General features: G+C 24.3%; 1 protein-coding gene across 1 annotated transcript; it reads right to left on the bottom strand.

The window, feature by feature from the left end:
- Positions 1-216: 216 nt before the first annotated feature.
- On the bottom strand, positions 217-13181 carry LOC114124878 (protein pellino). Its single transcript, XM_027988323.2, has 10 exons — positions 12425-13181; positions 8418-8495; positions 8171-8300; positions 6180-6281; positions 4830-5054; positions 4567-4755; positions 4398-4496; positions 3871-4116; positions 3686-3807; positions 217-3285 (listed from the first exon to the last, which is right to left on the bottom strand). Exons 1-10 carry the CDS (start codon positions 12433-12435, stop codon positions 3171-3173), a joined length of 1317 nt encoding a protein of 438 aa, XP_027844124.1. The 5' UTR covers positions 12436-13181; the 3' UTR covers positions 217-3170.
- Positions 13182-13438: the final 257 nt, after the last annotated feature.

Here is a 13438-nt window from a genome sequence, read left to right as displayed (position 1 = left end):
ATATGATACAATATTATTAAATAAAAACATTTTCATTGCAATATTAATCATAAATTAGAATTATTGTTGTACCTATTGGATGCACATTGACTAAATTAAATTAGTACCTAATGCTGAGATAAACCATATCATAAATAATTCTGTTCTTTAAAGAGAATGGAAAATAAATTTAGGTGTACAGCAGATTCTATTAAATTTATAATGATTAGACAACAATTCAGTAGCTGAAAATAAATATTTTATTAATTTAAAACACAACACAGGTTGAATGAGACAGGTACCAGTATTCAGTAATAATTGCAATGATAACATCATTATTTTTTTAAAACATTATCATAAAAATAACTATATACCATCATAAAATAGTTTCAAATACATTTACATTTAACTAGATTAGCATATAGCTAAGTACAATAATTATCATTTATTAATTACACGACAATTAATTTTTAGGTTCAATTATCAGAATAGATAATGATTCTATTTCACGTCATCAAAATATTAAATATTTTTACTAAATTTCAATTAAAATAAATAAATAAATTTGATGGTTTAAATTAAAATAATACATGAAATTATTATTTATACATCATTACTGTATAAAACAAAAACATCATAGTACATAAAGTATACAAGAGATTTTATTACTATTCTAGTTATTTTACACTCAAATTGTGTAAACTATTTATTTATAGTTTATTATTTTGCATACTACATTTAAAAAATGAGATATTCAGTGCTTGAAAATTACAAGTTCAGGGAAAACTTCCAAGAACAAAATTCTATTTTTACGGAAATTTTATGAATTATAAGTTTTCTTGCAGTAAAGTAATATTTTGTCACTTATCAATCATTCTCAATTAAAAATTATTTTTTTTAGTTATATTACATCAATAATTATAATATGATATAAATAAAATACGATTGTATAATATGTTGTATCACGTTTATGTATTTATTATTAATAAAGTTTAAGAATAAATTGGAACTGAATTAAGTTTAAAATAAAATATTATGCATGGTGTATTCAATGATTTGATATTAACATAAAAAAATAAAATAATTACTCCTAACTATGGGCAGATCTTATGATTAAAAAATAATCACTTCAAAATTCAAAATTCCAATAATAAATTAACCTATCTTTGACACAATATATTTATTTTATCTATACAAATTATCAGTTTTAAAATAGTAACCAAGAATACACAGGTAAAAAATCTGTAACATCAACTATAAAATTAATCATTTTAATAAATTTATTAAAAAAATAATAATTTAATTTTTAATATTAATAATCTGTTAAGATCTTTTTGATTTTTTGATACAATAGTCATTGATTATTTTTATTTGAGGAAATATTAATTTTGGAGCAATTAGATTAACTCATTCAATGAGTTTTATATATGAACAGAAAAATGTTCTTCTTAAACTTATAGATTATAAGAATAGGAACAAATTTCCAAGCACTGTAAATATAAATATTAATCTGTTTTTTATGATCAAAATATTTTTATCATCTGAAAAAATTTAGAATTGTTTTATCGCAAAAAATATTTGTAAATATAATATTTGTGTAAATATAATAAATAATAATAATAATCTCTATAATAATGATAATATTAATGATAAAACTAATTATTATAATATAATTAACATGTGTTTTTGAAAATAATTTATCAATATAATGCCAATTATTTCATTACATTTAAACTAAATTATATTAAAATATATATTATATATATAGATATATATACATTATACAATTTTAAAGAATGTGACTGCAAATGCTAAAAATAACAAGAATATTAAAATATTGAAAATAAAATACGAATCAATCGAAAAGAAAATTTACTAAAAGTAATCACTGTTAACATCTATAAGATTAATATTCTCAAACTATTATAGAAGCCTATAGATATTAATAATATTACCACAATTAATTTAAATTATTTTCAGCAATTTGCAGTCTTGAAATATCACACCAGCTTACACACCAAATAATTAAAAAAAATTAACTGTGCAATTAAATATATTATATATACATTTTATATGAATACTATAATAAAATTGTACTTTGAAGCATTGTTTTATCAATACGGAAAGAAAATACATATTTAAAAATGAATATATAATATTTTAGTTGCACCACTTCTTACAAATATATCTCAATAATTGAATCAATATATTTATGAAAACTATTTAATATCACTTAAATTAATTAAAACCTTATCTATATAATTAAAATATATTTAATGTAAAAAAACTTACAATACTTCACATAAAATATATTTAAAACTAAACAATTAAGTATAAATATTAGGATTGCCATTTATTCCATTTAACTTTTACTAACAATTTGAAACATATTAAATACGATTATTAAGTAATTGAACATAATTGAATAACAAAAAATACAACAAAATAATAGCAAAAAATTCATCAATTAACTCATATATAACAATAATTTTTAATCTCAATAAAAATATGAAGAAAATAAAGTATTATATTTTTAATATTTGAAAATACTTGAGTTTTTTCAGACACACCCCTTTACTCGGAAATCATCAATTTATTCCTGTTGTACTGAGGTAGTTAAAATATATCATTAAAAAGAACTTCAAATGAAAAAAACACGATTATAATTTAATATTTATTCTTGGCAACCCTAATACAATAATTGCTACTTAAATTTAACTATAACTAATAAGATCTTCAAAAAGTAGTATTATTAAGATCTTCAAAAAAAGTAAACATTACAAAAGATATTCAATGATAATTTTAAAACTAATACTGAGATTGTTTATTAAAAACAGTTTTTTTTTAGAGATTGTCACTATTTTTAAACAACATTATAAAAATAATATTGTATTGATTAGAGATTACCAGTGTTAAGGCAGAAACGATCAAATAATATAAAAAATAAAAAAATATTTAACTAAAAGCAAAAGGCAAAAATAGTTGTAAGCCTATAAAATGTAATAATCCAGTTATTAAAAATATACAAATAAAAAAATTGTCTAAAATCAAGGACAAAAGTATAACTCACAAATTGACAAAAAAAAGCTAACATTATCACACTACCTTTATAAGGTTCAGGAAAAATAAATATTATCTATAAAAAGGAATCTATTCATTTTTACAATAATGTGAAAAAAAATTTACTTAAACTAATTAAAAATTAACTTCACATAACCTGGATACCCTTCAAGAAGCTTTGCACAAAATGGACAAAATGCCTCGAAACCGTTTGTCCCATAGGGTATCCCAACATTTGACCAAAATCTAAAAAAAAAAAATATTAATAAAAGTTCTTTTACATTTTCAAATTAAATATATTGAAGAAAAATGTTATTAGTATATGGCTTGAAATATACTGAGATATGCCTCATTAGTACAGGCTGCTTTATTTGCTGAACTCAATTCACTTACCATAAAAAAATGTTATTACGATATAGAATTAAGAAAATTATTTGAGTTAAATTTCCATTATAAAAACAGGATATTTTTACTATGATCCAAAAATGATCAATTTTATATTAAAGTATTCGCGGATTAGGAATTATAATTTAAAATAGAATTATAATAAAAATAATGATGTTTTTCTATTTTCAATAAAATAAAATATTACTAGTTTCTTATTATGTACAAAAAAATATTAAATTCAAAAACAATTGAATCTTACTTTACAGTTTTTTCTGTAGCCACATGACCACATGGATTAAAAGCATATAAATCTGGTTTTTCCTTATCCTGCACATAAAATGAAGCCTCTATGCCCATACTAAGCTTGGCAATTCCGCCAACCTATAAATTAAATATTTAGTTAAAATTTTAGACTATAATAACCACTTTTAATTTTCAAATTACTTTTAAACACATTGGGCATGTTCTACTATTGGAGTCTTTATTTAATCCCCATGCATGACGACCCTGGACATGACCACATTGTAAGTATGCATATGGCTGTTGCTTTATATCAGCAAGTTCTGAAGATGCAACCGCAGCAGCATGATCTTCTGAATGATGAGGAAATACTAATGTGTATAGACCAACAGGACACGTAGGCCGTTCACGATTTGTTCTTTCAATCAGCTTTTTTAAATATTCTCTACTCTAAAATATTAAATAAGTTATTTTAGCAACAATTACAACTTATTTTAAAAATAAGGTTTTTTACTAAAAATATTATAATTAAAGATGATGCATACCAAAAGTACATTATACTCTAATCTAGTAACTTAAATCTTTTTTAAATTTAAATTTAATGTAAAAATATTTAAAGGACATATTTTATTATTTAATTGACTTTCTAACTTAAGGGATACAAAAAATAAAAAAAATTAGCTGTGATGTTATAAAAAATAAAAACAACATAATCATTAATTCATAATTACAGGAGATAAGTTGAGACCCTCTGCTGATCTCCATAGCAGAGTTGCACCACATAAATCAATTAGCGTTCCATCAGTAAGGATGTTATTTGAATCTTCAACCTAAAAAAAAAAAATTATATTTAATAATAATAGGAATCATATAACATTTAATTACAGTTATGTTACATACCATATCACCTTTAAGTTGAGCAGATCGAGAACCACGTAAAGAAAATAGTTTCCCACATACAGATACCTCTAACCAAATCCCAGGTTCTGTGTTTCCTTTATGGAACTTTCCACTTGGATGCATAACCAATACTCCATTTGTAGTAAGAGCATCAATTTCTTCACCATCTTTCCATTTAGTTGCTTTTTCCTAAATTATAAATCAACCAACAGCCCAAAATATAATATTTTCATATTGAAAACCAATTATTAATGTTTTATTACCCCTAAAAATATATTTCTAGAAGAATCAAATCCAGCAGCATATAATCGAGCTATACTTGTATTATTTCTGTCACAAATAATACGGCAAGCAAATCTTGATATTGTACTTGCTGCAGCTGTTTTTTTACTATCAACAATAGGTAAATTATTGATAGCAGCTGCATTCTTTTCAGCATTGGTGTCCATGACCACAAAATCAATTGGCGAATCTGAAGATCTTCCAATCTACAAATTATAGAATAATACAAATCAAAATTTTATGTTAACCTATGTAACCAATGCCACTCTGCATCCAATTATGAAATACATTTATTATCAATGTATGAATTAATTATTATCGAATGTTGATTTAATTTTATGACTTTAATGAAATTCATTATTTAAATATTTATTGGCATTAATTTTAACTTTATGTTTAATTGTTAAATAAAAGTACTAACAATATCTGTGTTAATTATCATTCATCATGAACATTTCAAAATAATTAATCAAAATTCAATTCTAAATAATTTTTTTTTTTAAGCTTTGAAAATGCTTTCTAAATACAACATATTTTTTATGAAACGTAAATTTAATTTTGCATTTTCAACCATATTTACTTCATAGACATTTTTGTTATTTTCAACAAAATTATAGATATTTTATTATTAATTTTTTTTTCTAGAATTATTATGTATCAAAAGTAAATTTTGAAATAATTAACTGCCAACTACAAATATTATACTTTATCTTTTATACAGGTTATTAATTATTGTAGATATTACTTCAAGTGTATAATATGGTATAATAAATTATATATCCCCATATATATATAAATTTATTGATAGATAACCGAATGCCATTGTTCTTTAAACATATCAGAGAATACATTGTTTTTTGTAAAATAATCACATATAATTTAAAGGTAGAAATAAAAATAAACAAATACTAACATTTTATTAGTTATTAATTTATGATTAGTTTTAATTCAATAAATTAATATGGAATAAAATGTATAAATATAAATTCATAAAAGATATAAATGTAATTGATATGTTTTTTGATAGATTTTTTCTATAAATAAACGTAACATTTTCTTAAAAAAATGCTAACATTTTTAAATTTATATTCATTATTATAAGACTATTTTTTGATGATTTGACAAGACATTTAACTTTTTAAAAATCATTTTTAGATATTTTGTGTAACATTAAAATTTGCACCATATTTATTACAAATTATAAATATTTTTAAAAACTATTTTTACCAATTTTATTTGTTTTATAAATTAGGTACATACAAATGGCCAATACATAATTTATTTAAATAATACTTAATCATAATTTATATAGATAAATTGATCATTGTTACCTGAAACATATCAGTTGTTTCATCATTTACATACTCCACAATGACTGCTTCTGTTCTTGATAAGGTGTAGGAAATTGAATGCTGATTTTTATCCAAAACAGCCTAAAAAAAAAATAATAAAATACATTATACCATTGATTATATAATTTAAATAATCAGTGATTATACTTAACAAAAAGTACACAATTAAGTTATTAGTAAGGCTAAAATTTATAAACGTAAGTATTTTTTTTATGCAGCATTATTTTACAAATTTGGTTAGTAATATCCACAAATCAATTCTTTCTAATAATGATTTATTTTAGATTCTAAATGAAGCAATGAATGTAATGATTTAACAATGATGCGCTTTTTTGTACACGTTTATAAGAATATATTTTAATGGAGAAAAAATACTATTTTCAAATTTGAAAGTAGTTTCTGATAGCAAAATAGATGTAATTGGTACTTTTAGAAAAATTCTCAATAATTTTAAAAATAATTGTTAAGACAAAAAAATTATAAAAAAAGAAAACTAATGTGAAACCAGTTTTTTCTATCAGATTTGTTTGAGTAATGTCATTCAGAACGACATGATATTCTAAAACAAATATTTTGACTTTTTTGATATTTAAATTTTTTATTAATAAAATTATTGTTTGTGAATTAAAAATTAAAAAATATAATACAAAGTTACTCGATAGTCATTCTCTTATAACAGTAGTTTTTAACGCAGACAATATTGTCTCTCCGTAAGCGCAGTGAAGGGTTCAGAGGGACAGTGAACTAGTTTTGGGAAGTAGAAGTGTGGTGAATTTTTTGAAAATGTATCTACATTACAACAAAAAAATTGAAAGTATCGCATCAAGATTTAACTATAATTGTTTCTATTTATTAATTTATTTAAAAATAAATGTGATTATTAAATATATATGCTTCTTTTATTTTTACTTCAAGAGGGTGGGGAGGCAATGAAAAATATTTTCCTCCTTAACGGCGCGACAGTTTTCAAAAAGAATAAAATTTTACGAACCTCTGTCTTAGAGAATTAAAAATATTATAAATTTAAATGCACTTGGTATTTTTCTACAGCATAGTGATTACTCAGTGGTCCACTATTTTTATTTTGAATACTTTTACATATTTTCATTATAACTAATTTGGGCACGACAAGAAGCAGAATTATAACTATTAACACAAAATATTCATGTTTTGCAGTTTATTTAGGTTTATTGCAACAATATAAATCTTAGCATTGTAATTATTTTGAATACTTATTAGTATAGGTAGTAGTGATAATACATATTTTCACATTTATAAAGTAGTCCACAAGCTAAAACATAGTCTATAAAATAACTTTATACTTAAAAAAGGAAAAAAAATAAAAATTTAAGTTTTCTTTTAAATAAATATTATTTCAAACAATTTAAGTTCATTTTTTCATAAAGTTCATTTGACCACTTCAATACTTTATTGTTTATAATTGTGTGTAATAAATGAGACAAATCTTATCTATACAGATATTTTTTATTATTTTAATTTTTGATATTTTTTCTTTTATTTAATTTATTTTTATCTTTTGAGTATATTTTTTAATTAAAATTTTAAAAATGTAAGTTTCAAATTTTTTAATTATTTTGATTTTAAGTATAAGTCAAATATTACCCAAATAAAATGTATTTTATGGAAATATTAAAAGTTATAGATATTCTCTACTTAAAACCATTTTTACAACATGAATACATTTCTTGAAGCATATAGTGGATAACTACCAACTTTATAAAATAATTGATTGTATATTGCTCTCATTAATTAAGTACTGGTGGTTGTTAAAATATTAAAATAAAGGTTCTGAGAGCGCAACACTTGGCTATACAGAGAATAGTGACATACTTTAATAATAGCATAATAGTATATAATTTAATTTCACACATTAATATTATTTTTCCAAAGTTTGTTAAAATAACTTGTAGGTTACTAATTATTTTTTATAAATTTGATAAAATACATACATGTGAATTTTGGGGGCATGGAACAACATAATGGTTTGATCTCTTTATTCCATTAGCAATATCACGTTTCCATAACACAAATTTGCTACGTCGCCTACGTTTGTCTCCTGCGGTCAATTGACCATTATATCTAAAACAAACAACATAATTAACTTATTCATAAAAAAAAAATGTATTTCAAGTATCAGTACTAAAAATTTCATACTTCAATACTTAGAAAAAAGTTAATACATATTACATTATTTACCCTAATATAATTAGTTCGCCATATTTTACAGCATTTTCATTTTTTATGCCACTTTTTTTTGTTTCAGTTGCATCAGATCTGAAATATGCCAACAAAAAAAAAAATTAACAATTTAAATAAAAACTATAATTTTTCATAAAAAAAATTTAATTGGTCAAAATAGATAAAAAGGTATAACCCATATTTAACGAGACTGTTCTTTATTTGAATCAAGCATTCCAATATTTGGTCAACATCTCTAAATAATTTACAGATTTTGAATTATCTATCCTGTATGTTCTTTATATCTCTTATTTGTCAAATTTTACAATCATAATTTAATTAATACATTTTAAATTAGAATATATTTAAGTTAAATAAAGTAGTAATTCATTTCAATTTTCAAGTCTAAAACACCATTTTTAATTCATTCAAGTATATTAAATTAGACTGAAAAAAAAGAATATTTAAAGATGAAAAATGAATTTTTCTAAAAGCTTGTGCCTATAAGAAATGTCACTTTATATTTAATTTATTAATTATGTTAAATTTATATTCATTTATTCATTTGGTTTCAGAATTTTTCATCATAAATAAAAATAAATTATTTGGGATTGTTCAATAATAACTTTTGAGAGATTATAACTCCTTCCTACCATTGCTATCATCTATATAATTGTAAGTATGATTTAAAATTTTCCTTAATAAAATAATTTATCCCTTAATTTATTATTGTTTAAGTAATTTACCATAGCCTGGTAGTTAATACTGTATGAATTTAATTACTTCTATTTTAACATGTATATTGAAATTTCATCTATGATAGGAAGGTACTAAGTATAGGTAAATAAGTAAAGTAAATAATATGCATGTACATAAAATACTTTATGATATCAAAAAAGATAAACTAAAAATGTAATTATTCAATATAAACAATTAAATATTCTGTTATGAACAAGCATGTGTATAATTATTATTATTCATTAAACAAATTATTTTAACTTGATACTTTAATAGAATGTACACCTGATCTAATAGTGACAAATCGTTGCAATAACAACAAAAATAATCAATAATTTTTTAATTTTTATGGGTAGTTTATGTGTATTGAACATGGTAGGCAAATTATTCCTCGAATTATTCTTACATTTTTAAATTTATTATGTCTAAATCACTACTTATATAATTAAAATCCCCTTAAACTCTTAAGTCTATGAATCACCCTAACAAAATTACCAAACACTATTAAAACTTAAAGTTAAACTCAATGATACATTTTACTAGGTATCTACCTCATATTTAATTGACCTATTTCAACTCAATGTTTTCTACTTTAAATATTATTTGCTTACAAATACATTTATTTATTATTAATTAATTGATTAGTAGGTATATGACGAGTTATATGCTTGAATATTAGAGTGAATGGTTCATGGCTATATATTAATGCCTTGGTGGAGACCATTTTTACTATTTGCTCCAGGTTATTGTTCTATAAATCTGGGTCTGTATAGGTAATGTATATACTATATATTAAGTACCTTTAGTTAATACAAAATGTGAATGATACATGATGACCAAGTAATACACATAGGTGTGGCTTTATTCCATGATAACATCTGACATAGTATTAATGATGGGGGACACCACCAGGTACCAATCTCAATTTGAATAGACTATAACCACTTTTATACAGGCTCAAATTTATAAAATAATGGCCCCAACTTGGAACAAATATTAAAAGTGATCCCAACTAAGTTATCAACAATTAACTATGAACCATTCACTCTAATTTTCAAGCGTGTTCAAGTATATAACTCACCATAAATTAATTAATTAATATTTTTTGATATCCACTCATATATTTTTTTCATTTATAGTCAAAAAATAAAAATTTACAAAACTGAAATAGATAATTAAAGTCAATATTTCATATAGTTAATATACTAATCAGTATGTATGTGACATGCGTATTATTGTCTATTAGTATAAAAAGTGCCTAATAATAAAACATAAGAGTGTAACATATAAGACATAACTGATAATCATAATTTAAAATAAAAACATAATATCACCAGTTATTACAAATTATCATTAATTCCTATAGAAATATAGAGTAAATACTTTATATTTATTTTGTATGTGTGCTATACGATATAATTATAATCTATAATTAGAGTGTACAAAAAGTAAAAACATTAAAATCAACTCATATTTATAAGACTATCAACTATCTATTAACTATTAACTATCTTTCTTATCGCATATCAATCTTAACCATTGAGATGTATACAGACAAAAGCATATTTAATAAGTAGTTACTTATTTAATATTTTACAATATAATTTTTTTAAATTTACTTTGTTTTTAAGGCAATATAACTTAGAACTATAAAATTTTATTTTACAAATCCACCCCTAGTTTAGACTGTTTATATATTATACATGTCATACGTTCACTGTTCACACACATGCCTAAAATTGCACACGGTAGTAGGCACAATTTTAATTAAATCTAACTTATAACAAGGATTAAAATAATGCTTGCTTGCTGTTTTTTCTTCATAGTCCCATCTAGAATACATTTTTAAAACTAAGATGCAACACAAAATGTTACTAAACCTAAACCAGAGTGTAAATAGAACAAAAAACAAAAATTAGATTAAAATATCATTTTAAGAACTTAAGACTGTTAAAATTAAAATTGTAATATTTAATTTAACTCTCTTTATAATTAATTAAATATAAATAAAAATCATTTATATGCCCTAGATGGTATTTTTACTTTTAAGTTTGATATAATTAAATAATAATTATTGTTGATAATTTAATTTTCTAAAATATAAAACCAATAACACAAAATTGGATCAGCTACGTGTGAATTTGGGCTATATGTTTATAAGTCAAAGACAACATTACAGGATTTTAAGTCCTCTTAACAGTTGACAAATTATAACCCAATTGAATATTATTTTAAATTTATAATAATTTAAATAAAATGTGTTTAGGTATAGTTTTAGTCTTTCGTTTAATCTGTAACTATAAAACCCATAAATATGCAAGTAATGTATATTCATATATCATAATATTATTAATATTTATGTGGATTATACCAATATTTCAGATTTATTTCAAAGCTCAAGTTTAAATATACACTCATTATTTATTAAAGGATTTATTATGTAATCTAATGTTATTAGCCTCACAAATATCAATGAACCTAAATAGGGAATCATTATTTTTTTAACACTAAATTAGGTGTTTTGAGTTTTACCAATATTTATTTCTTTAATACTATACATATATATCATAATGAATGGTATGATTTACAACTATATATTGTGAATAATTTAAAAGTGACACTTGGGCAGCAACAGTCCTATAATAGATGATTTGACCATGATAATTGTTTCATTCAATGTTCAAAAAATCACCAAGTGTATTATGATATCGCTAACAGTGTTAATAACAAAGGTTTACATTAACTAATAAATAGTGGTAGATACATACATATTTTTGATTGATATGTATGTCACTTGTATGGATTAAGAGGTCTAATCTTATAATATAGGTGACTGAAATGTACATGAAGTTATAGGATAAAATATAATTATTAATACCTAATTATGCAAAATATAGATGACTAAGTTACAAAAAAAATGGTCCACAAACATGGCCTATGCACGTTAGGTATGTCAAAAACATTTGATAAGTGTAACGAGTATCATTGAAATCGTACGTTGTAGCGATTGAGTGTATGTACCGATACCAGAAAAAATATTGAACACGAAATGAAAACGGAGCGACGTAACTCTTGACCCCACGAATGCAAAAGCCGTATAGAAACACCGCAGGGACAGTTCTTGACCTATTATTACTGTGATCCCTATTACAATAGTGTTGTTGAGGTGGATTTCCGTAGAAAAAATTGGGTGACACGAATAAGAAAAAAATCACCAAACTATTCGTCCGTTTCCCGGGACACCGGTCTTCGAGACGAAACACAACATACTCCATACGTGTACGTACCTTTTAACCATGTTGCACGACGTCGTGCAGCCAACATCAGTGGAAAAACTCAAACGAAAATCGGAAAACTCGTCGTGGCGATGGCGTGGGAGGTGTGTGTGTGTAGACTATCTCCAAGGAGGCACAAGGACGCGGGCGTACGGTCGTCGTCGAACAACTGACTACGCGTCTACGCGGATTCGGTCATGTCGAGCACGGGACCACCACCGGTGGAGAGCGGTTGCGCGCACGGCGGACAGGAAGGGACGACCGAGCGGACTAGGACTCGACGCGCGCGCGCAACTACCGAGTAAAAAAAAAAAAAAAACCGACGGCAGCTGACGACACACACGTCGCGTCGGCACTGCGATAATATTATTATTGTTGTAATGAGAAAAAATACGAATCGCGAACGCGTCTCGACACGGCTCGGAACGCGAAATCCGTGTTGCTCGCCGCAGACTCGGTGTGTCGTGAATTATCGTGGTGAACGCGTACGGTTCAGTTTTGACCTGTCGGGCCGTCCACTGCGGCTTGACCCGCCGCCGCACGACCAACGGGGGCGACGTACGATTGAAGATAAAATAATATTATAAAATATCGTAATTGTTATTATTATTATTATTGCGAAGAGCGACGACGGAGATAATAACAATACGAATGTGTTATAAATATTTTAATAATAATAATAATAATGATATAATATAATATAATAATATGATAGGAGACGTCGTGTACAACACTGTTAACGCGCGGACCGTCCGCTCGCGGTGTACTACTACACTTGTACGTAGGGTTGCGCAAATATTTTCGATATTATCGAAATATCGATATTTCGGAGAAAAATATCGATATTATCGTATCGATATTTGAGAAATCGATATATCGATGTATCGATATATCGATAGTGTAATCAGTTTGCGCAACCCTAAAATAGACATTATGTCGTTATAGTGTTATTTGTATTACAAATAATTTACAAACTATAATGTTTTATTTTTATAATTATTTTAAAATAGAATATCGATATCGATA

This window comes from Aphis gossypii, chromosome X, assembly GCF_020184175.1.
Source record: "Aphis gossypii isolate Hap1 chromosome X, ASM2018417v2, whole genome shotgun sequence".
Lineage (NCBI taxonomy): Eukaryota > Metazoa > Arthropoda > Insecta > Hemiptera > Aphididae > Aphis > Aphis gossypii.
Note: the sequence above shows the minus strand (reverse complement) of the source record. Positions and strands in the feature narration are given on the sequence as shown.